The sequence below is a fragment of the Amblyomma maculatum genome, chromosome 2 (assembly GCF_055883805.1).
Source record: "Amblyomma maculatum isolate TAMU_Amacu chromosome 2, ASM5588380v1, whole genome shotgun sequence".
NCBI lineage: Eukaryota > Metazoa > Arthropoda > Arachnida > Ixodida > Ixodidae > Amblyomma > Amblyomma maculatum.
In genome coordinates, this window is record NC_139345.1 from 25,449,792 (window position 1) to 25,475,460 (window position 25,669).

A 25,669-nucleotide genomic window follows, 5' to 3' on the forward strand; every position below is an offset into this window, starting at 1 on the left:
TGTAAATGTCCGTGCCGAGTAAAGACTGGCAACATAAAATCACTGTAAACGGCAAAGCCGCTTTGTGGTAGAAGCGGGGCTTACATCAGTAAAAATCCCTGACCGTTACAACAATACTGCGCCAGGTTGTTTGTTGTCATTAATGCTCTCCATAACCGTGGAGCAACAAAAATGTCCCAGGATATCCTCAGAAGGTATATTCCGGCTACTACACACTGAAAACCATGCAGAAATCTTGCAGCAACATATGAACAAATAAAACCCACATGCGAGCGTACTACGACCAAGCAAATGTAGGTTTTAGAGGAACGTTTGCTAGAATAATAAAATGAATGACATGCATACACTTGCGGGTTGTCGGCAAGCAAACTGGCATGGGGCGTGCGGCCGTTCGAAATTTTGTGCTCGTAGACTGATTTTTGAGTTCAAAGCAGCAATGTGTGTTAAATAAAGCGCTCTTGTAAACTACTGTTTGCATTCGAGGGACGTTTGTCACGACGCTTGCTCAGACGTCTAAATGTGGCCACTAATTATATGTCAAGGAGTTATTAATTGCGCACAACAAACCATTCAACTGCCTGTGTTGCTCAAAGAGGGGAAGCAAAGCTGTTAGAAGTCATCTGTGTTCATTCGAACTAATTTTCATGTTTTTATTGTGAACAAAATGGCCAAAATACGTCCGTATCGTTCTCCAAGAGGTTCAAGTAACCATGAAAAACGTATTAAGCGCAATAAAATGCGAGCTCTAGCCTCAACATTGATTTTCCAACATGGCGCTGTCTCACCCGTCTTCTCCGACTCCGCTAGCCGGACCACCGCCAGCGGAAATCGCCGTTGAATCTCCTCATTGATGAATGAGACGCTGTATAATTGATATTGCCGTAAAATTTGCCAATTGATCATCCGCAAGAAGCTACAGTAACGCGTCACTCCATCCAAATATTGCTTGCGTTTTATTTTATTTTTTCATAGTCGCGTCCGCCATGTTTGAAAATTCGACCGGCGACTTCGTCGTCGGCCATTTTCCCGCGCTTCTCGCTGATCCCGTCTTCCTCCCTCCTCATCTCTGCACCCGACACTAGCAACGACGTCGTGGACTGCTATTCGTTAAAAAAGCGCGGGAAACAAATGGCGGCTTTCTATTGGCGCTTGCCGGTACAAATTAAGACCCCGTAGCGTTTCGTTTCACAGTAGCCGACAAGCTTCTCCACTGGCCGTCACCAGTACGATTAGGGGACGCGAGTCGGAAGGCCGCGTCTGCGGTGAGCCGCTGCAACACGAATGACTAGTCTTCTATAGGTATGTATGCCATTTGCCGGCTCTTGTGACGGTGACGAGTGTAGTCCGCAGTATTATTAGTTCGGCTGCCATTAATTTGCTGCAGCCTATAAGTAGTCATTGATATTTTCTGTTTGATCGGGCTTGGGGTTTTCATGAAAGGCTAGCGTTGCATACTAGTGGAGATGCGATTATTTCAAACGTCCATGTTTGGTTGTGGGATTGCCTTGCTAATTTGAGTGCTTATTGTAACTAATGGGTTCGTGTTTTTTTTCGCAGCTGCGGCAAGACCTCGAGCCGAGATGGGGTCTCAACAGTTTTGCCTCAAGTGGAACAACCACCAGTCGAACATGCTGGCCGTGTTCGAGCAGCTGCTATCAAACGAAGCGCTGGTGGATGTGACTCTTGCGTGCGAGGGTTTATCTCTGAAAGCTCACAAGATGGTCCTGTCCGCCTGCAGTCCTTTCTTTCAAGCCCTGTTCGTCGAGAACCCCTGCAAGCATCCTATTGTGATTCTGAAAGACATGCGCTACATGGATCTAAAGGCAATCGTCGAGTTCATGTATCGCGGGGAGGTAAACGTATCGCAAGACCAACTGACAGCGTTACTGAAGACAGCCGAAACGTTGAAAGTGAAAGGCCTTGCTGAGGTCACCGGTGAGAACAAGCATGGCGCGCTTGTAAGTGTAGACGGTGCGGACGCTAAACCTGTGGACACACCACGTGCTGAATCTCCGCCGCTAAGTAAACGAAAAAGAGGCCGTCCACGGCGGCGATCACCTAGCGACTCCAACAAAAGTGATTCCGAGGATGCGCCGCCGGCAACGCGCATCAAGGGTCCCGAGAGCCCTGAAATTATTGAGGACGGTAGTTTGTCTAGTGATCGCGTAGCCATGCCGGCCGAGTCTCCTTCAAGTCGGACTTCTTCTAATGTGGCAGTGTCTTCAACGGCTGTGCCTTCAGGTGCACATCTCGGTTCTAGCACCAAGGCCACAAACTCTATGGCCACCTCGCAGCATACTCAGGACTCAGTTGGTGATGACGTGGGCGAGGGTGACGACGCGGACTTTGAGGTTGAACCCTCGAACCTTATGGAACAGTCAATGACTACTGAGAACGTAGGTGGTTTCTTGCTGTGCTGCGAGTCTGTGCGGTGGACTCGTTCTGTTTCGTAGGTTTGAGTGCTTATTTGGTTGTTTTTACCATTTAGGTACCAGTGTTCACGGACGTCGCTTCATCATCACAACCATTAGGGAACGAGTCTCAGCAGTCTCATCACACAGGGTCCACTTCAGACAACTCGGCACTTGTTCCTGTTCAAGCCTCTTTGCCTTCAGACATCTCCATCTCGAGTCAAGGTAATATGTTTTCCTCCAGGTATTTCTTGTTGCTGACCTGTCTTTTGCCCTTGCAGTGGATATCAAGCCATCGCCTTCTAGTTTAATGCCGTATGACGACCAGGCAATTTCGCCCGTGGTCGCCGCCCCTCCTGCCGCTTCGTCTTCCGGGGACAGCGCGTCCAGCGCCATGATGATGTTCATGGACACATCTGGCGTTCCCGCTATCGCCGGCCCCTCCAATTATCATCCGGACAAGCAGCAGCAACAGTCAACACCGTCTCATGGTACGTTACCCTCTTAACCCTCCCGTTCCCTTCCTACCATTTCTACTTCGTCCATGTCGCCTCACGACAGCCCTAGCCACGTCGTGTTTGGGGTTCAGCTTGAGCTGCAACGCCGAGCTAGTGCGTTTGCTACGGTTGTATCGGGCCTTTAACGTTGGTCTCTGGTTCTAGTTGCCTCCTTTGGCTGTAAGTTTATAGAGCGATTGCTCTTCCAAAGACCACCGTTCTGTACTATAAGGATAAGCAGTCTATGGCATACGTACGACCGTTGTCAATTTCTGTATCGCCATGCAATGTACCATTTGGCTGAGTAAACTGGTGCTCCCACCGCCTCTGTCCCGGAGGCTTCTCTGAAGACGTCCAATCATTTGTCCGTTGTCTGGTGTCATTTTATCTTCGGCGCTTTCGCGGTTTTTGGAGCGGTTTCTTGGCCCTGCTTGAACTTTGCTGTACCTGGATGCCGTGATCTCTGCGTCGATGACATCTAGCCTGCTGTCTTCACGCGTTTTCCTCGCGTGCCGTGATCTCTGCGTGGATGACATCTAGCCTGCTGTCTTCACGCGTTTTCCTCGCGTTCCGTGTTTTTTCGCACTCGTTTAGCCAGCACCAGGGAGTCTTCATATTAAATGGTAAGCGTTGCGCTTAGCCCCTTTCTGTCACGTGTAATATTAGTTAATCGTCGATAACTTCGCGGTATTTTTCGTTGCCTTTGTATCTTTAATGCATACTAGAAGTAAACTGGGGTGGCTGGGGACTATTGTGGTTATTCATTTAATTGACACAGGACGAGCAAGTTGCGTGCTTGTGCGAGTGCATGGATGCGTGAGTGGGTATTGAATGCGTGTGCTTGATTACATGATGTGCTCTTCCTGACATTGCAGACAAGTTTGCTCGTCCTGATACATTGCGTCACACACGCGAGTCAGCAACTTGCAAAGGGGGAAGAGCTGGCTAGTTGGTAAACCATCTTGGAAAGCAAAATAGCGCACTTCAAAACAGCGCTGTGTTGTTCCATTCCTGTGTGTTTTGAAGTGCGCTATTTTGATTTTTTCAGTCTAGCAAGCTGTTGCTATTTTGGTTTTTTCAGTCTAGCAAGCTGTTGTATTAGTGCCTTTAAAGGAGGATAGCGGGAAGACTAATTGATGACCTAAACCACCAGCTTAACTGCCTAAAGTATGGTGGGGTGCCCCTGGGGTGTGTCGTGGGATGTTTACTTTCAGGTCCCGGACGTGCAAGGTATCTTCGGTGTCCGTGGTCATGCGCAAGTGAAAGTGGAAAATAAAGATATGTTCGATTATCTGTGGTTTCATTACTGTGTGGATTCATGACTTATTCTGCAATGGACCGTCGGAGGTAAAACACATTGCCTCAGTATCGACAAAGTACTCGCTACCATAGTTTCGCATGCTCAGCTGAAGTACGAAAGTCTCGCTAGGCTACTCTTGCCTGCCGAAAGATTAGTCTTAGATACGTATACATGTAGATCCCACGGCGGTTCCCAGAGTTCAGGTAAGTTCATTTCCTCTAAAAACTATGGATTGACCTGAAGCCCACTGTGAGCAGTTAGCTCCTCCGTTGTCCAAGCTTATACTGCATTCAATCTCTAAGTTCATCAAAAAAAATGCGTAGTCTGGACAGTTCATGTAGAAGGACGGCCGAATTCTCCCATGCTCTCTTCAAAAGCTCTGGGAAGGGCGTTTCCATTTCCCATGTGAAGCATGTTGCTCCTCGCGGGCATACTACCCTGGTCTAGTGCTAGCAGATGGGCTGTGTGTTGTCGGCGTTAAAGGTAACTAAGCGCACTGCAGGTCTCCGCGTGGGATCCAGCGTACGGTAATTCCAGGTGACGTCATTTTGCATTGTTTATGCAGCAGATTGAGCGGTTGTGCTCACAGGGTCCTAGTCTGGCGTAGGGCGCTCCGAAATTTATTGCTGTTGTAGCAGTAGATTGTACCACTTTGATCCCCTGTATAGTCTGGCTGAGAAGGTCAAGTGGTGTGGCGTATCTAGCGCCGTAGAGAGCAATATGAGCGAACACGCGCTGCTAAATATAGTTATTTTTCCCCGAGGAGGAGTGGTTTATGCCTTGCGTTATACCATACAGAGTGCTGCAAGTTACGAGGACATCGTGAGTCGCTGCCTGCATTTTAAGAAATTTCACGCACTATTCCTGTGTTATGCGTGTGGTTTACGCTCGCGGAAAAAACCAAAGCTGGGTGCTGTGAATGTTTTTGGAAAACTACAAAACATGATGCTTGTTTAGCGAGCGACATTAGCTAGCTTCTGTGCCTGTGAACAAGTCGAAGGCAAGCCTATGGAAGTAGTACTCTGTACGCTTCATTGATTTGAAGGGAAAGCTGCTTCATCATTGCACTATTCACGGACTCTCTGCTCATGCTTGAAGGAGCGTGAATACTAAGGCTTTTGATTGCACAATTCATAACAGTTTCAATGCGTACTTTGCATGCTAAAAAGTTCCACCGGCTAAAGAAAGGTATGTAAGGCTTGAATTGAATTAGCGTCTGAACTGGTTATGCAACCTAGATTACTCTGCTTCTCATCATAGTTTGCTAAACTGAAATGAAAGTCGAAGGTAGAGCATCATAGGAAAGCATATTTATAAAGCATCTTAGCAAAGCGTTTGTAGTATCGCCTGTGCCATACAAGTGAGGTAAATTCCGCCAATCCATGTAAAATAAACCAGTTCATCAACATAATTTTGGGCTCTTAATCTGTTGAAGCTGCACGGTGCAGTAAGCAGCAGCGTGTCCAGTAATGTGTTCAGAATAAGCGTTGCAGCAAATGTACACACGAAGAGAGCAGCGAGGGATGCAATGAGGTGGCCATGGCTTTCTTTTTTTTTTAGAAATATGTAATTTGCACTGAACGATTCATGACTGGGCTGGTGGAAAAAAAAAAAAAGTGGGGATGTGTGAATGAATGTGTCCGAGGTTCTGGCTTTGATTTTGCTAATGGCACTGACATTTCTGTTGTGTCAGGCTGCACGTGAATTTTGGTACTTGGTTGCCTGCATACTTTCTCACTTATGCATTTATGTATCTGCAAGAGTGGATAGTTACTTTTCTTAATTTTGAGGGCTTAAAGCAGGACGTATTAACCCCATCCTAGAATTCTGTTGGTTGGTGGCGGCACATAGCTATGGTTCAATGATAATGCGATTACAAATACAAAGTAATTTAGCTTGACGCTATGGCTCATATGCATTTGATTGTTGCAGGCAGGGGCTAACTTTTCAAAAGGACAATCCAGTCAGAATAGTGCATTTCCAGAATGGGAGCCAGTGTGACTTTTCTTTTGAAAGTACTTTACTTTAGGGTATCACCACTCCCCATCGCCTGTCCCTTTTTTATGCAGACACGAGTGAACATAGCCAGGAAAATAAGCAGCAGTCTTCAGCTTTTTTGGAAGGAACACACTCCTAAGAAATCTTTCAACGGGGCAGAAATTGTGTGGAAGTAAAATGACTACACATAAGTCATCACAAAACGCTGGCAGGAGGACTTGAAAAGTATGGTTTGGCATTCGGGCAGCTAGCAGCTATTCCTGGGAAGCCTTTGTAAGTCATTGCAATGTAAACTGCCGTATTATATGGTCGCGAAGCAACAGTTTAGAAATTGGCTCAAAGATTAAGAAATCATTCGGGAGCATCAGTTCAAAGTCGTAGGAAAATGGGTTACTCATTTGCAGTCAACTCTCCACTATGAGCCTAGAGTGGCCTGCGGTCAGTTTGTCACCATGTGTCGTGAAAGAAAGGGCTTTTCTGTTTCCTGACTGCTATGTAAAATGGCACATAGTTTCATGAATATTACTCGCCGACTAAAGTAATGCAGGAAATGAAATACCGGCTCGCACTCTTCAGGCAAGTGTATGGTCGGTACTCAGCTGGCAGCATGATACATAGTGTAGCTGAGGCACAAAGAGACAACTCGTTTTCATGAGAGATTAACAGTAGGAGTGCTTGGCTTATTCTGTCATTTTGTCTACTCTAGGCTACACCAACTTGCACTACAGCATGTTTTGCTGTGATGATTGCAGTTGCTCTAGGAGCACTGGCCAAGGCCTCTGCTTTATTGTGCTTTATTTACATTATTGTGCTCCTCATTAAACTTATGGTAGGACAGCAGGATGCAGTCTCCTACTTGACTTGCACAAGTGCCGGCAGACAAGCCTATGTACTACTGGGGACAAAAGTTTCCAGCACAGATCATCGGGAATCAAAGCCAATAGCTCTGTTGTTATCCGGCGTGCAGAAACCATACTTTGTGGTCTGAAAGTCGAACTCTCGTTCCGGACATCAGCTAGTGAGATCAAGAGATCACCAAAGAATGCGGCGCTTGTATGCCACATTTGCGTTTCTCATGTCCTGGAAACTTTTGTTCCCAATAGTACCAATGTTTTGCATGCTGAATACTACCAAACTGTCAAGCAAACCATTAAGCATATTTTCATGTGTCACTATTAGGCCTTCATGGTTTTCTGTGCATTTTTATATGTGTGGGCTTGCTGTTTCATGTGGCCCATTTTGTTTGAAAAAGAAAAAAAAAAAACATTTTTCAGCTTTATTGCCTTTTTCATAAGTCAACTTATTAATTATTTGAAGTAATTTTCAACTTCAGTGCAATTTTCAAAAAGGCTTAGGTATGGATACTTGCCAAATCTGGTCATTTTAGGAACTTAATATTACAAATGTTTCTCTCTTTTTTTTCTACAAAACTAGTGGTCGAAATGGCTTGCAACTGATGTTTTTCAGTTTCTAATGCCATTCTTAGTGCGGCTTTTCATTTTTATACATATGAGACATGTTTATGTCTTATAAAGGGTTAAAGAAATCAAGGGTATACATAAAGTGACCATACGTCCCACTTTTGCGGGTGTGGTCCCACTGTCCCGCCAGCATACTTGTGGGACGGCGTTTTGTCCCGCTTTGGCTACACTCGCGACACCCGCTTGGCCTGGATGTAGCGAACCAGCCGAAATTACCGCAATCATGAATGAACAAGCCATATTGCCCCCAGAACGACTTTTCTCGGGACCATACGGTACAGCTACAGTGTACTAGAAGATCCAGCCAGAGAGACTTTTTGTTCCATGGAGGAAAGAGTTGTTTCCTTCCTCCATGTTTTATCGGCCAGGTCCAGAACGTTCGCAGCATGCTTATGTTTGTTTTTTTGGTGAAGTGTTGCTTCTTTATTGCGCCACAGCCGATCTCGAGAGAGAGCGCAGACTGGCCGTGATTGCGCCAACCGCAATGCCTAAAAGGAAGTGCAAGTTCAGCGGCGAACTAGGTAAAGAGTTTCCGTTCTTGAAAAAAACGAAGTCTGAGCGCGATGTCCGCTGCGAAAAATGTGGGGCAGACTTTTCCATCGCACACAGTGGACGTTCTGACATTTTAAAACATAGGCACCGAGAAGCACAAGCGGAATATATCAGCTGCTGCGTCTTCCAGCACCCTAACGAAGTTTTTCAGACAAGAACATGCTGGTGACAAGGAGCTGAAGCTCGCTGCTTCCGAAGGCGTGTTTGTGTATCATACGATCGCCCACAACTAAAGCTTTCGTTTGATGGATTGCACATAAAAACTTCTTCAGAAGCTTTTCGACAAGAGGTTTGCCTGCGCACGCACGAAAGGCAAAGCGGTTGCCTTGAATGTACCTGCTCCTTCTGCGTTGGAAGAGTTGAAGGCTGAACTCCACTATGCAAAATTCATCTGTTTTCTGTGATGCGTCGAACCATAAATATTTGAAAATATTTCCAATAATGATCCGCTACTTCACATCTGCTGCTGGTGTGCAAACGAAGCTGCTGGAGATCGACACCTTGCCAGGTGAGACCTTGACCATGGTGAGCCAGTACATCCTAAAAGCACTGGAAGTCAACGTTGCATCAAAGCTGGTTGCTTTTAGCGACAAACTGCAACTTCGGCGGTGCCGCGCGGAATGGGAAAAGCAATGTGTTCTCAAGAATGCGAGATTCTTTACCTTGAAAGCTCATTGGGATCGGCTGTGCAGCACATATTATGCACAACACCATCCAGACTGCTGCCGATTGACACTGAAGCCGTGATTGTCAAACTCTATTCATACTTTTATATTTACACAGTGCGGGTGGAGCATTCAAGGAGTTTCGTAACTTCGCATCTGTTGAGTACCAGCGGCTGCTGGGCTGCAGCAAAACAGGGAGGTTGGCATTAATGTCAGCTGTTGAGAGAGTGCTCAAGCTTTTCCCGGCTTTAAAGTCATTCTTTTTGTTGGCAGAAAAATGCCCCTCTTTGATTAAGACATTTTTTGAAAATCCTTGTGGAGAGCTCTATCTATTCTTTCTACATAGCCATCGAGGAAGGAAATACATAGCCAAGCGGCCGTGTTTCAAGACTGCCATGGAAGTCCACAAAGCTCTGAAACAGCTGCAGACCAAAGTTGAAGACAAGACTTCAGCAGACATTTTTGCCATTAAGTGTGTGCATTCTAGAATAACAGCACTTGAAAAAATCAGGAGAAGTTTAAAGAGGATCGGTAGTAGAAGGGGCAAAAAGGTTCTACCAGACCTGCGCGTTATACCTCGACCGATGGTGCACACAATTTGATGAGGTTAGCAGTTTCTTATGGGCCTCTCTGGAGTCGGCACCACTTTGGGATGATGTGCAGAGGAGTCAGCAGCTCATAACTTCAGAGTTCAATGACGTCCACCTCGACAAGAATTATTTATTTGACGAAGCATGCAACATTTCAAGTTACGTCACACCTGAAAAACTAGATGAATGGAAGAGGCAGAAGAAACCAGTTGGGGAACGTTGGATGGAGGTGCTTCAGCACTTCGAGATGAACGATGTGCCTTGCGAGAACATGAGGGCAATGGTTGAGTACTGCATGTGCTTGCCCGGTACAATGCACCAGTGGAGTGTTTTCTATTATGAACAAGTTGTGGTCTGCAGAGACAACACTTCAAGCGACAACACTTAAAGCAATGTTTCTACCTAAAGTAAATGGGCACATGACGTGTGACGCGCGCACATCTGCAAAAATGAAGAGCTGCTGAGGAAGATTCATTCAAGCCAGAAGTATTAGATGTGCCGGCTAGGCAAAGCTTAATGAAGAATGAAGAGAACCGTTTCGTAGTGTATATATAAATAAAAAAGAGCATGTCTAAACCAGATGCCCTGTATTTCATACAACCCTCCCCCCTTCCCTCCGTCGTCCTCCCATGTCCCGCTTTGGGGTCTGAGGAATATGGTCAGATTAGGTATACAGTATGATTACAGTCCAAAGGCTCATCTTTGTTGCAAGTTGTACTACCTCCGTACACAACCAGCATATTGCTCTAATGGAAATGTGCTGTTGTGTTGTGTTTGGAAACCATTTGCAAACCTTGATTTTTCAGTACTGTGCTTCACTTACAATCGGATGCTTATTAATATGGGCATGGCTTAGGAGCTAGTGTGAGGACATCTTCAGAAGTACAGTGCAGTGTGACTTAAAATGATTGCAGAAGTGTGTGACTTGGGCTGCTGTGCAGAGAAAAGGTAATGAATTTGCATGCCTGCATGTTTTATTGTGCTTTCAAAGCTGATCGCTATAAGTCTACTGAATTAATCCTGTAGATGCTTTTATTGTACATGAAACTTCGCACGATGCAGAAAGAAGGACAAAGCTAAGTCAGCTTGGTGCTCGTGCCTTATTTGCTTGAAGGAGGAAGTATTTCAACTACTAGCTGCATATAGGCTGGTGTAAGCAACAGCCTTTTTCATAAGAGAGGGCCTTAATGTGATTTAACATTTTCAGTGTACTTTTCTTTAAATAATCTCTGCTTTTTGGTATTTCACCCAAGCATCACATGCCAATGGACTGGGAGCATTAATTTTGTTTTGAAGAAAATCCATAGCCATGCAATTTTTCTTTGTGTATGGCTTGATGGCTGTGCTCCTGTGATTGTGGCTTATTTTTTTTGTGCTTTTTTTTGTTTCAAAGCTCATGATTTAAATCATACGCTATGTAGCTTGATCTGTATAGATAGAGAACTATTTTGTTCTTAAATGCCGCATTTTCTGACAACTATTTTTCTTGGCATGCTACAACTGGAAATTATCTGCTCTTGTTTTTGGCTACTAGGCAGAGACAAAGGACCCCTCCAGTATGTTACTTCCCGATACGAAATCTTCATTTATGTTGCAGGTTCGTGTAAGGTCAGAAAATTTTTCTCAACTCGTCATGTGTATCAGAAAGCATTTAGAGTAAGGATGACCATCATTTATGACTCAGTGGTAAGTTTTTCAGAGGGGGAGAGGTGTGTTATATATTATGCTGCAGCTGACATATTTTTGTTCCTTCTACACGCAGTCAGTTTTGTTTCAACTACGTTTACATTTTTCGTCTCCTTCCTTGAATATACAGCTGGACCAGTGAGTCAGTGGCTGCTGCCAGAGGAGGGACAGAATGGCTGACAAGTATTACTAGAGGACAACGTGACTTAGGGAATGACGCGAAGTGTGTGCATGGAGCTGACTTCGAGCATCCTCGTGGCTTCTTCCTACTGCTGAACTTTTTCTTAACTCTTTTGTTGCCACGCCTAGATCTTTGCTTTAGCCAATTTTGACATGTTGGAATTGTCTCTCGTGCACCTAGAACCACCCAGTGGTTAGTCTAGGCTCTGCACTTGCAGAACCAGTTAAAATTTTCCCACTCTGGTGGAGTTCTGATTTTTGATAGACCTTTTTGAGAACTAATGTGCATGTGTTGCGTGGTGGCCGTGCTTGAAAAAAAATAAGAAAATCCTCCCACTTGTGGTAATGCAGCATTGACATCAATTAACATCAAATGACTTCCAGCAAGTCAAATATCGAATCATATTGTTGGCTTTGTTATCTGATGGTGTTTAGTGGTGGTAATTACCTGAAAATGGCATTAGGTGTTCACTAGTGAGCTTTGACTATGATTCCGGGTGGTTTTATTCCCGTGAAATTGCATTGCTGAATATCCAGCATGTATAACCGGCCTTTATACAGCCAGTTTGCGGCAGTTTTGGTTTGGTGCCCCACAAAAACCAGGAACTGCTTCACCGCATGGCACGAGAAATGAGGCTGTTTCCACCTGTAGTTTTTCTTATCTGGCTTAAAAACGGTGCTGTACTGTTAATTTTTTTACACGGTGTTCCTGGGTCATTTATCTTCAATATGTATATGCTAAATTTTCTTTGTTAATAATGCGCCTGTATATATCGTGCCTTTTCTACCTTAGTTTCATCAACTCGCCATAAAAATTTTCCGAATTTTTTTTTTTGTGTTCCATAATGTTTTTGGAAAGAGCATTCCATTATGTGCAGCTTTGTATGCTGCAATATGTGCTGCAAGATTATTTGTACCAGCAAAAATATATTTCCCGAGACCGATAAAAAATGTCCATTTTCTTGCGGTAATGGAAGAGTTAATGCCTACTTCTGTGGGGCATGAATACATTGCACTCAGAACTACATGACTCGGGCAGAATTATGGTAGAGACATTTGGGGACAGTATTCGTACCATTTGAGCTATGGGTTTCTAGAGTTCTGGGTCTGAAAAAACAAAATTGGTGATTAAGCATGGTTTTTTATGCAAAATTTCTCCCTTTTGTAGAAGGCTGGGTTGGGGCAGCCCCATCCCCTCTCCATCACCCTGCCTTTTACACCGTTACTCATATGTCCAATGTCTAAGCAGACTAAATTGTGCAGTAAGGTGATTTAGTCCGTGGTGTTGTTTCTAAAAGCTTGAAGGCCCCTGCCTTCATCCACAGAGGAGTGTCTGCTATAGCTGTGCCACACTTGCCTCCCATTCCCTGTCGGAGTTGTTAGCACACATATGTCACATGACCATATTGGGTGTGTTCTTGAGGATGCGCCCAGAATGAGACTCAAGGGATACAGGCCTGGAAATAGCTACCTCGGTCAGCACCCTTTTTCCCCTCGTTAACTCCCTTCACCCTTTCCATCATGGCATGGGTGCAGTGTTCACTGAGAGTGAGACAGTCAATGAACTTTCCTGCCCTCATGACTAGCTTTCCTCCCCCCTTTTTTTTTTCTTCAAAATATTCATGCACCTTTTTCTCCTGTAAAGGAAGGTGTTGAAGCTAGTAACCACATTGTCTCAACATCTCAGTTAAACCTGTGAAGTAGCCTGGCTAGCCAAGTTGTGCATGTGTTTTATAGCTCATACAGGGCATGCTGTTACAATTTAACAGTGAGCATTGTATGTATTGGAGCTAATTTAGGTCACCTTTTATGTTGGCGGGCTTAACTTTTTTGTTATACAGCAAAGGCCATGCTATTTGTTACAGTAGATAGTGACTGCTCCAGTGCAGTTTCTTAGTGGTTAGGGCACTTGATTGCTGAGCCAGGAGATCCAGATTCGACCCTGGCTGCAGCGGCCACATTTCTGTGGAGGCAGAATACTAGACGCCCTTGTTCAGTACGACATCAGTGTATGTCAAAGAACTTCAGCAGGTAGTTGAAATTATACGGGGCCTTCCACTATGGTATCCATTAAAGACTCAGTTGCCTTAGGGCATTAAACCCCATTAAAAGAAAAATTGTAATACAGGACTGTCAATTGTGGAAATATTTTTTTTTTAATATGAGTGTGCTATCCTGCATGTTGCAAAAAAATTTCTGGTGATGTCAGCAAGGTTTAAGCATTTTAAGCCTCGAAAAATCACTAGCATGCCTCTGGTAGCCTTTTAATCTGAGAGCATTGGTGACCTCATCAAGACAAATATTTTGTCGGTATTGATCGTTTGAAGGCTCATATCTTCAAAAATTTGCGAGGATTCCTCTGGCAGACGATAGCTGCCAGGTGACATGGCCATGCACTGATTGGTTGGCAGGTTGTGGGACATCATGAGGCCAGATGTTATGGTAGAGAGTTGGAAGGAGCTGCCTACATGGGCAGCTACTTTCATATGGAAGGGTGAGGTGGGTATCAAACACACCAGGACTGTTGCACCAATGCTCGTCTGAAGCCTGGCGTTTTAGGTGACATGGCTGACCAGTGGTTGCTCCAAGGTTTCCTAAATGGAGGTTACCACAGCGAAATGAATTGATTCCAAAATGATCATTACCGTCTCTGTTGTCATTTCTTCACATTGGTGATAACATAATCATGTAGTGTGGTGTAGAAAAGTAATGATCGGGAATATATTTCACATGAATGCCGTTAATCATCTCTAAGGTTTTCGCCTTCCTTCTGTAGAACACTTGGTGAAAATAGAAGTTTTACTTGATTTGATTATCAGATGCTAAGGAGAAGTACCATATGTACTCTTTTTCAGGGTTGCAGTGTTGAAAGAGAGAGATGGTGTGCTTGATTCAAAATTCTAAAATCCTCCCTCCTTGTGTTTTCGCTTGAATATGTTTATGAGACAGGTGTGAGAAATAACATTTTTTCTGACAGACACATAGCATACATATTCAAAAAATGTGATTACAGTTAGCTTGAAGTTCTAGCTGTGGCAGCCCTCTTTAAACTCATTCTGACTTCAGTTCGGCTGCCAAGCAGCTGACAGTGAGCAAAGCAACACATTCCCGCGATGCCTTCAAAAACTGCCGAGCTCTGCCGAATGGCTGTCAATTCTGGGTCCACATCACAACACGCTAATATAGTTATAGGGGTTGCTTTCGACCGTCTTTTGGTGTCTTATGCCGCCAGCTGTCGTGCAGTGTTGGAACACAGCAACACAAGCAGCTGGAGATTGCGCTGCGGACACCGCATCACCTTGGCTCTGACAGCTCCAACTTGACTCAGTGAGAAAGTGTTGGCAGCCGTGCCTAAGTACTGTTCCTCGTGAAAAAGGGGGCGCTTGAATTGGGATGCAAACTTCTTTCCCCAATCGTTTTTGCGAAGCTAGGAAGTTTGCTTAGAATTGTAAAAATGCTGTATTTGCTTACAGAGTTGTATCTTTAGATTCTGAAACTTGACTATTTTTCTATTAGCTTTAAGCAAATAATGCATTTCTGTGCAGATATCATGGCAGCTGAATTGGCAGCAAGCAGTTACTGCATATTATTGACGCAGTGAAGCTAGCAAAGCCAGGTCAGCATGTCGGCATGGGAACTGTTCTGGTGCAGTGGGTGGATGACTCAGATATATTGCTGGTGCTCGAACTCATTGCTCATCCGCACTTCACGCAGGCCCAGTGCACTATAACATGAAAAGAAGCTTTTGATGTCTGCACTTGCAAAAGGGTGGATTATGCTTTTAGGGTTGGATTTATTTTGCCATTTTTTCAGTAATGCACCGAGCTTCCACGAATGTGTGTTCTTATGCTCGATTCATATGGCTGTTTGCACTTTCCTTTAAAGGGACTGAACATTGACCAAGACTATTGTGAGATTATTGTGGAAATAAGATCTTGCCTTATATTGTATGAATGAGGGGTAGCAAAGGCTCTTTAGGGATCCAAGGGTGACTCATAACCCTCTGAATTGGTGCCCAACCAGCATATCTCTGCCTCTAAAGATCTAAAGAGAGCTTCTTTATGTTCTAGAAGAAGTGCGCTTCACAAGTGCACTTCACTCTTTCTTCACGAATGGAGCTGCACAATACAGAGGCACAGTAAGTACTCACTACATGAGCACCATTCACTGTGACCACCAGATTTAACTAGCAACACTCCTCATTTTACTGTGGCTTTTGACTAAAGAGATGATTTTTATGGCTTCATAGCTTCTTGCATATGCTTAGCAGGCCACCCCTGGTATAGATTGAGCACTCCAATATTCAAGAAGCATCAATATATAATTTAAATTTAGAATTTAAAATAGCATAGAAAATTGCAAGTGCCACCTTGCAGTGAAACCCTGCCATTATCAGTGTAGGCCACTGTATGACTCCATTTTGGGAAAATATCACTGATTTCCTAAAGTACATCGCGTTGTTTTTTATTTCAGGAATGTTTGTTGTATTTATATTTCGAGCTCTCTCCAGTGCACCCTTAAATAAGAAGGGATGCTTCCTTCGCATCACTGATGTGTCTTTAGCTTTTGTCACTAAGAGGGCACTGCAGTGTTCTGAATTTCTTGGGTGAAGCAGTAACCACAGTCCATTATCAACGAAGGGCGCGTCTTTGTGCCATAACAGCCATAGGCATGCACAGGGTTCTGCATTAGGGGTAACCAAGTTTCACCGCATTGCCCCCACCCTCTTCCCCCCCATGGCTCTGAGAGCCAAGACGCAGCGCGAAGGTGAGGAATGGTTATAAAAATTATTGTGATGTGATAGAACAGCAACACATACAAAATATTCATTGCTTAAAAATCAAAACAAGCTTTGCCATTCATGCAGAATTGAAAATTACTCGACGACGCACTTTTCACAACAGTTTCTTAATTGAGTCCTCGGTTTTCTGGAGAATACGGTGGGCATGGAACACAACTGCACGAGTCCTCGGCCGCCAGTATAGTGAAAAATCTGCATGGTTGTAACCTTGCGCTTTTACAACAACGGCACAGGTTGGATGGGGAGGATTTGGTGCCCCCCTTAAATGATTAGGGCCCCCCCTTCCCTCCATCTGTGCACGCCTATGATAAGAGTTTGTGTGGAAGTTGAAATAAATGCTACTGTATACTAAAAATGTCTCATTTCTGGCAGGTGAGAGTTATATTGTCTTTAGCTACAGCACTTTCGCTGATGTGCATTGACCATTGTTTTTGCTGATCATGGTTTTCAGCATCAGGCTACATTAAAGCAGTTGTATGTACTGATTGAAAACTTTGTGGTAAATGTTTTCTACAGCATTTGTAACAAAACCGTTGTAGAATGGAGCACTTTAGGCAGCAAACTTCTTGTTGAGGGGAAAAAAGTTTGATGCTTCACCTTTTCACTGTAGAGTTTTTTTTTTTCTACCTGCATCCTTGCTGTTTCTTTTTTTTTTTTTTTTTTTCATATTGACCGGGCTCATTTTTCTTTGGCATGCTCCATGTAAATTTTGTGCTAGTTATACACTATGATGCTCTGCTGGTCATGTAAACATTTTTTACTCTGCTCGTCGGGTTTCATCCTCTTTCATGGATCCATTGGTGGCAAGGGCTCTTCCTCGCCGTCTGTGCTCGGCAAGTCATTTAGGTGAGCTACTTCATTGTTGTCTTTCATATGAGGGTGAACTCATCAACAATCCTGACATATAGTCGTCCATCAAAGCACAGACACACTTGGCATGCTTACTTGCTACGGCTGCAGTGCTCTTATACCTCAGCTGTGCTGCTGAGGTGACAACAATATGACGCAGGGATGCTGATGATAAATTTACCAAACAAGTTCTATGTGTTAACGTGGCCTCTCTATAGAGAGCGAGATGCCTGTAATGTGTATTTTACATGGGTAGTATTAGGAGCTGCAAAGAGTGAGTTGAGAGATGCAGCATGAGTATACTCGGGAGTGGCAATGAAAAGGTTAATATCCTGTGTTCGGCCCTTTAATATCAGCTGTATGAAGAGGTTGATCTTTGGTTATTGAATAGTAAGATGCCTGTTTTTGTCTTCTAAACACTGCATTTTTTTTTTTTTTCATGCCCAAATGGCTAAATATTCTAGAGTCTCTTTAATGCCTATATTTCCATCCTTTACCTGAAGGCAAGACCCATATACCTTGCATATTAGTGAGAAGTGCCCTTTTAATGTGCACTCTATTTAATGCTTCTTGTCCTACATGGCTTGTATGGCAACAGCTGTGCAGGAGACTTAGTGGTGACATTGCTATTGTGATTTGTTGTAACTAGCACATTTGCAAACAAACGAGATTGTGTTGCAGTTGCTATTGTGCTCGCAGTAGGCAAGACACCATGGGAAGGTTTTTAGCACGGGTTTTCAGTATCTTTGAACCACAAGAGTGAACTTAGTAATTGTGTTCAAAGTACACGGGCTCACACTCGCTACATACACTGTACAGTGTATTTTGGGAAATAGCTCAGCACTGTTGTTGTGTATGTGGTTGGTGGTAAACAAAAAGTTTCTGCCAGTGATTTCTGTGCTAGCTATTGAATAATATTACCAGTCTTTGACACTATGTATTAGCTGGCATGATTTTACTTCAGGGCAGCACTGGCATTGTCTCAGATGAACAGATGCGAGCTAGCGGTCTGTTCACAGAGTGTGTTGTCAGCCGGGGCTCCACTTGACCAGCTTAATGCGAATTATCTCACTGAAGTGTTCCACACTGCAGTTCCTGCTAGTTTGCTTCTTTAATATGTCGGTTTGCAAGCAAATCAAGTGCTTAAAAGAAGATATCAATTGCTTGCAAACTGTGTGTGCTGGATGCAGCTACACATGCTCGCACTTGTTTCCACATGCTTTATAGTATCTTTGGTATCCTTTGTCTATCATTATCATGCGCTCCGCCACATTGGCTTAGTGGTTACGGCACTCGAGTACCGATCCTAAGGCCGCGGCTTCAATCCAGGCTGCGGTGGTCGCTTTTCGATTGGGCAAAAAGCAAGGTGTCATGTACAGTGCGGTGTCAGTGCACATTACAGAACCCCAGGTGGCAGAAATTTTTGGAGCCATCCACTACGGAGCCCCTCGTAGCCTGAGTCGCTTTTGGTGCATTAAACCCTATAAATCAAACCATTTTCATGCAGTGGACGAACAAAAACAAAAGCATGCTGCGACTTGTACAATCTCAACTGTGGCTGTCCCCTTGCAGGCAAATGGGATTATGCATGATTCCACTGTTTCATGAAACAACTTATGACACATTGAAAAAGAGCTAAACATGCTTGCATAGCTTGTCACTCATTAGAGATGACTATTCTAAACATACCAATATGAACAGGCAGCAATGACAATTTAGCAGATTTCTGTCTACATGAACCAAATAATTATGGCAGTTGTGTCGGGGAACAGTCCCAAGTAATATTCACTCAAATGAGCATCCCCTTAAATATTTGTATAACTTGCACACATATTAACACACCGTATTATTAATGAAAAGCACATTCAATGCTGGCAAGAGAGCTTGCTAACATGCAGTGTGTGCAGTAGAACAGCACCGGGCTAATTATAATTACATGCACAGTTCAATCTGTCCTTTTTTTTTGCACAGTTATAAGTGCGCTATGCCGATGAATAACAGGCAAATGAGCATAACATCTTTCCTGCTATGAAACCTTTGCCGTATTTAGATGGGATTCAGACTTCTAGCTTAGATAGCATAGTCCATTGTCTGCTGCAGCATTTATCTGCTAGAAATCTAGTGAGGCTCACTTAATTTTCCTTTTTATGCTTCTGCACGAATTCCACATCAATACAGCTTTTGAATGCATGCAGTTTTTTTAGTGTGCTGTCCCAATGCAGCCGCACAGTTCTGCCGGTAGCTGTGGCGACTGCAGTAGGTATGGAAGGCAGAACCAATTTTGCCTACCATGTGAAAGATGCTGCTGACAAGAGTGGCACCATGACTTTGTGATGTCACGGCATGAAGATGTGTAAGGATGGGGTGCAAATTCTCCTGTTAGACTGCCTTGAGGATGGGTGTGTTGTGACCGTGGGATCTAGATGGGCCTACTTTGTCAGCAGAGGAGGGTAAAAATGAAGCGGGGTTGTTCAGCTATTTTTCCGGTATTTTGAACATTTATTTTAGCTTAAGCGCCCATTGGTTATTTGGTTTTATTAGCTAATGAGTGTGACATTGTTTTCTTTGCATGATATTGTGGCATTGGTATAATATTCTGCCCTGTTTGTGTTTATTGCCTGCAGGTGTTTCTTCTGATGCGCATGAAGAAATGCAGTGTTGGACTATCATCTTATGTCTGTGGCGGACTTTGAACAATATATGCAGGGGTTTCTGTGATGACCGTGGAGCAAGACACCAATAATGTGTTCTCAGCATATTGTGTCATTTTGCATGGTTGTCATGGGAAAAAATGCCTAAGGTGCTCTTCATTTGCATCAGAAGTCTCTTGTGCATGTTTCGCACAATCTAGGCACAATATTCTACTCAGGAGGCATTCTTTCTTTGAAGCTTTAATTGTGTATTCGAAACTTCCAGCTGTTTCTGTTGCTTGTAAAATGTAATTGAAAAAAGCTAAAATCAGTGAGATTCCATCACTTCAAAAGAGAAGAACTTGTCGGACTAAAGCTATTCCTGCTCTGTCCCAGCCACTTTCCTATGCAAGGGCTTTAGCCCATATGCTTTTTGCAGGACATTGTAGAACGTGGAATTAAAGAATGTGCCAACTGTTACTGCATGCGTGAAGTTTGTTGAAACATAGCACACTTTACCTAGCTACCTTCTCTGTTTCTGTGCTTCATTACCTAGGAAAAATAGAACCTACTCGTGGCCCTCAGTCGAGCTTTTGCTGGCAATGCTTTCTCTCATTCTATAGTGTTTGAATGGCTGAGTGACATCAGTCTTGATGAATTTTATATTTGGATGAAAACATTGCCATATTAAGTTGTAAATTTCATCATCTCTGCATTTGGAATAAATGTGCCAGTGCCAAAAGTGTATGCAAGTGCTATTGAAAATGATAACACATTGTGAATTGCGGTTTTACCCCCTTGATGGTGTCTTCTGTTTTAATTCTTGCTTTAATGAATCTAAATTGCTATTACATAACAATTTCACATTTCAAGTGCTCTTTAGTTTTTGTGCTGATTCAGGACCTTGGTGGCATCAATCTGCGGCAGCGTTCATATCTTTACTACCATGCCTGCTGCCTATTTTCATGTAATAGTTAACTGGCTATGGGTATGCCACTTTATTTATTTTATTTTATGGAGTCATGCTGTTGATGAATTTAATTTTTCTTTGCCTTGCAAGGTGATCATATTACCGATGTCTCCAATTCTCTTATTAAAGGATCTAACCCTTCTAATGCCTGTTTATTACGTGTGTTCAAGGCTGCGGCTTTGTTGTATCTTGTATGATTGTGCTATATTTTTCTTTAATGGCATTCATACTATTAAATGCAGTGCTTGCATTTCTTCTAATGTAACTTAAACCTTTCATAAAGGGGACAGGCTTCACAACCAAAAGCATGGCCCTAGTTTAAAGCAAACCTGTCATGAGTTGAAAGTGATCTCGTCTTGTATTACATTACGTAAACTTGAAGGAAAGAAGCCAACAGTCGGCGAGGCCAAGGAAAGCGTTGGGGATGGTACTTTGTCTTTTTTTTTTTTAATACTTACTTGGAAAATCACAGAGATTAGTAATGTAATCTGTTTGGGGGAAAGATAATTAAACACAAAGTAAACGTAAACTTGTATAAAGGGATTCTAAAGGGAGCATTTACCACCGGGGCTGAAGCTTGCTGGTTACGTGAAGTAAACGAATGAGTATAAAAGTAATAAGGACAGCTTTACAAGCTTTGGAAAGGAAAATGAGGGAAAAGCGCAGAGCAGCATGTATTAGAGGACTATCCTACTGGAAATGAGATAGATGGGCCTGAATGGAATGTTCAGTTCAGAGAGCAGATATGGTATTTTGGGTGAGTAGATTGGACAGCAAGTGAAGGATCTGTAATCTGGGGCTGGGGGGCCAATTAGATGTCTATGGGATAGTGGTGGCATTATGGCTAATGATGGATAGTAAGGATGTTCAAGCAGTTGAAGCCTAGAATCTTCAGGTTGCACTGCATTGCTCGACTTGGAAAAATAGTGCCATATGGGTTGGCTATTCTCAGTGCAGTTGGTGTCATCCATTGTATCATATTGGAACTCATAAGTGCACTGTTATAAAGGAGCTGTGCCATGAGGTTAAATCAAGCTCTATGGTTCATTCTGCTTAGCCATGTTTCCTAGCTAGCAGCAGTGGTGGCTATCTAAACCGCCATGACCTGTTTGACATGGCTAACGAGACAAAATGAAGTTTTAATAATTTGCGTAGCAGCTGATGGAGTCGCCAGTCGCTCTTTCTTTTTGTGCATCTTGGAAAGAATAACTGTGGAACACTGTTAAAAAGGCCAGTAGTTGGTGGCCTGTGAGTGTGAAAAACCGGCGAGCTTCTTGTGCTGAAGAGGATGGCTGGCACACACTGGTGCACCCTTTCTTGTTGTCTTTCAGCTACCCAGAGTTGGCAAACAGCATTGGCTGCTTCCCGACAGTCCTATGGCCACCAGCCATCAATATCACCAAGGCCAGCTCAGCCACACTGGTGCAGCGTTTGCAACAAGTGCTATAGCAGTGCGGCAAAATTGAGGCGGCACCAGACAATGCACTACCTACAGCGCAAGTTCTACAAGTGCTCGTACTGCCCACGTCGCTATTCCTGGATGGAAACACTGCATGTCCACATGAAGCGCATTCATGGCCAGAACACATCAGCCTGGCAGCAGTAGGGCATGCTTACGTTGGGAGTGTGCTTATCCATTCTAACAGAGCTCCATGTCTGTTTTTGACTTTTAGGCCTGTGCTTGTGTTGTGTAGTTCCGGACAACTCTCCAAACAACAAGTCCAGGACAGCTCTCACTGGTCGGGCTATCAAGCCTAGTGCAAGGCCTACTTCGAGAGATAGTGATGAATAATTGGAACACATTTTCAGACATTCAAGCAGCAACTTTTGAGGAAAAGAATGCATTGTCATGACATGATGCTTTCTTTCTGGTATCAGGTTACATTTGTGCCATTTTTAGAAGACACTGAAATTTAATTTCTTACAACTTATGAGGGTGATTGAGGAAAGTTTGTGTATTCTGCACTCAATGAAGGATGGTCGCATTTAGCATATTTGCTGGTAAAGGTTCGTAATATCAAATGTGCTTGCAATGTTTTGCCTAGAATTCCCCAGAGCTACCGAGAATTCACAGATATTCTGAAAGCCATTCCGCTAAATTATGTCTTGAGTGCAGTATAGTTTATTTGGGGCTTTTATATGAGTGCACACTGTAACAACGAATGCTGATGTGAGTTGTGAACAAGTGGGGCTCTGCAAGCAGTGCCCTCTAAATTTTGCTATAGATGACGAGATTTATTGTTAATCATGTACAGTATTTTCCTGCTCTTGTATCCACATGCAGAAGTGCACTTTAAGCATATGCCAGTATGTATTTTTTTCGTGATTGGCCTCCCCGATGTTAGTGCTTAATTTTATTCCAGCTTGTAAGCAAAATAATATTGCTCTCTTTGGAATGTTTCCCTGCTACCAAGGTTTCAGGTTCTGGTGCATACTTAGCATCACTTAGCTTGAGGCTTGCATTGCAGCTATAGTTTGAATGCAGAGGAGCCATTGCCCACTATGAAGTGGGCACAAACATGCATGCTAAATTTCACAGAACGGAGCATCGAGAGTATCCATGCACAGCTAGGATAAGACTGAATGCAGTGCGCAAAACAAGGCAACTAAATTCTTCAAGAGGTTACAATAGCCAACAGCACCAACATCTGTCTATTCTTTTAGTTTAATAGTGACATGAACAGTAGCAATTCCTGTCTGTTTTTAAGTTCTATGAGCATGTGTGACAATCTTGTGTTGCATGGGTTGCAGTCTTTGTGAAAAATGGAGAAAAGGCATGTTAAAAAGCATGTGACACATAAGCCCTGTAATAATCTCAGTCACTAACTTTGATTATGGAGGTATGCACGAAAGGAAAGAAATGTTACATTTTGTTGTTCGGGGAAATGGCATGGATGAACACTTTAAGACGTATCACGAATTCTGTGTTGGCAAATGTATCCTGAATTTTTCACGTGAATAGTTACGTGCTCAGTTGTTCCAGCAGTTCTTTGAAACCCTTTTTGAGGAGCTTCAAACCATTTTGTCCCAAAGGTTTGTTCGCACAAAAAATTTTGAAAGTTAAAATAAATTTGAAGGTGACCTGCACCTTGGTGCTCACCTTGAGTGCATGCACATTTATAGAGTAGCTTGGACAGACAAGATTTTTCACATTCCATACTGAGTTTATATTCATGCTCTAACTTTGAGATTCATTGGAATGGCATCTGACGATGACAGCTGCCTTTATATGCTCTGTGAACCGTGTTACAGCGAATGTCCAGCGTATTTACTTGCAACATTTTTATAGCCAGCATGTGCTGCAGTTGGGCATTTGTTTGTGCTGATGTGAGTTGCAGGTGAGGAGGATTGTTATCCCTGAACAGCTGTGGGCCGTGTTTGGGTTGAAGTTTGGAAGCTATCAAAAATCCGTAAAGTAAACAAAGCGCAGTAGTGAGTGGTAAAAAAAGAATTATTTCTGTAACATTGTGAGGTTTCAAATGCAGCCTGGATTTCGTAACAGATTTTGAGATTTCTTCAGCTGATATTTCATACAAGAAATGAATATGGGTAGGACATGTAATACGCAGAACTGAAGACTGGATGCATGTAATAACCTGCATCCCGCTCGAATATCTCCCCTGAGATGACTAGAGATAAGCCACAATGCTGGTGATGACTGCAGTAAACAAATTTAAAGAATCTCTTTTAGCGACAGCTCATTTACTAAATTGCCAAAAGCAGATGTAGCACATCTATGTTTCAGCTTGTGTCCCTTTTGAAAACATCTCTTTTGGCCAATCAGGTGTCACTAATAGAGATGCAAGTCTGAACGCAGGTTCACATTGTGTGTTACAGTGACATAGTTGACACCAAAGCACTGTAGATATAGGGGGTGGAACAGTGACAAGCTAAATAGATTTGCTGGAATAGCGTTGCCATGGCTGGCACAAGTTCTTGGAGAGGTCTTTGCCCTGCAGTGGACTTTGCTGGAGTGATGGCAATATTCAGTGATGATGTGCAATGGAAAAGAAAAATTCTTGTTATCCTCCCATTATGGCCTCAGCTTAAGAAATTCAGCAGGAGTCTACTTTATATCAAACCCAGAGACATGCCATGGTAAATGTATTGTTGCTTGTGATGCTATCAGTGCCCTTCTGATGATGTAATTTTGGGAGTGCTGGCTGGTGCAGCCAGTGACATCACTGTCCTAACTTGTTGTTGACCCTGCTTGTGCTTGGCTGCAATAGATTGATGCTGGTGTTTGTCCTCCTCCTTTGCCTTTGGGCCATGCTCTGCATGCTCAGCTACTCTGGTATTTCGTTTGTGCATCACTCCTGCCGATATCACTCTCATCGTTCTCTTGTCTGTCATTGTGTTTTTAATTTGCTTCTTTTATTTGTCACCCTATTAATAACCTTACATTGCCAAGAGTTCTATAACCTTTCCAGTAACCAGTCTGCACTATTTTACTGTTCTGAAGTGTTACACTGCTTTTTATATCTACTTCTTTAATATCTGGGAAGGAGCAGAGAATAAGCTAACTTGTTGAGAACTTTTCATTTTTGTTATTGTCTCATTTATGGATTAGCATTGAGCTAACATTCATCCTTACTTGTGGCATTGTTAGGTAGATAAGGTATTGTGTATTGAAGGCAGCAAACATATCAAGCGCAGTGTTTTCATTCCTACTTTCTTCAGCACATTATGGTTAATAATATGGAAGCATTATGTGTCTCATTATTGCAAAAAAACTGGCAGAGGCGGCATTCATGGCACAAAAGTCATGGGTATGCCACTTATTAGTCGGTGGTTTATGTGATGTCACAAGACCATATGCAACGCCAAATCTACAGGAGCTGCCAACTTGGGCAGCGCATTTGAGATGGGAATCGAACCCACCCTTTGTTCCCAAGTCAGGCATACTACTCCTAAGACATGCAGACATGTTTATATGTCCTTGTTAAAGTGGGGCTTGGTTTCTATCTCTCCTGCCAACTTGGGCCCAGAGCTTACATTATGGTCCTCCTCACAAGCTTGCCTCTGGCAGGTGGTAGTTGGCAGGCGATGTGGCCTGGCA

At 43.4% G+C, this 25,669-nt stretch overlaps 1 protein-coding gene and 1 pseudogene across 20 annotated transcripts in view; both read left to right on the forward strand.

The window, feature by feature from the left end:
- Positions 1-1,158: 1,158 nt before the first annotated feature.
- The window catches only part of LOC146198174 (uncharacterized), a 212,916-nt gene continuing 188,405 nt past the window's right edge, over positions 1,159-25,669 (forward strand). For 18 of the 19 annotated variants that reach the window (XM_084593551.1, XM_084593552.1, XM_084593548.1 and 15 more), the window contains exons 1-4: positions 1,159-1,299; positions 1,558-2,396; positions 2,489-2,636; positions 2,693-2,902. In XM_084593551.1, the coding sequence (XP_084449677.1) occupies positions 1,581-2,396; positions 2,489-2,636; positions 2,693-2,902 (1,174 nt within the window). In that variant the 5' untranslated portion in view covers positions 1,159-1,299; positions 1,558-1,580. Of the gene's footprint in view, positions 1,300-1,557; positions 2,397-2,488; positions 2,637-2,692; positions 2,903-21,941; positions 23,580-25,669 lie in introns of those variants that run through there. The other variant, XM_084593543.1, reaches the window with a different exon arrangement.
- On the forward strand, positions 4,756-21,934 carry LOC146198175 (uncharacterized; annotated as a pseudogene). The gene is made up of 3 exons (XR_014704958.1): positions 4,756-11,180; positions 11,311-17,007; positions 19,635-21,934. The product of XR_014704958.1 is annotated as an uncharacterized LOC146198175 (transcript).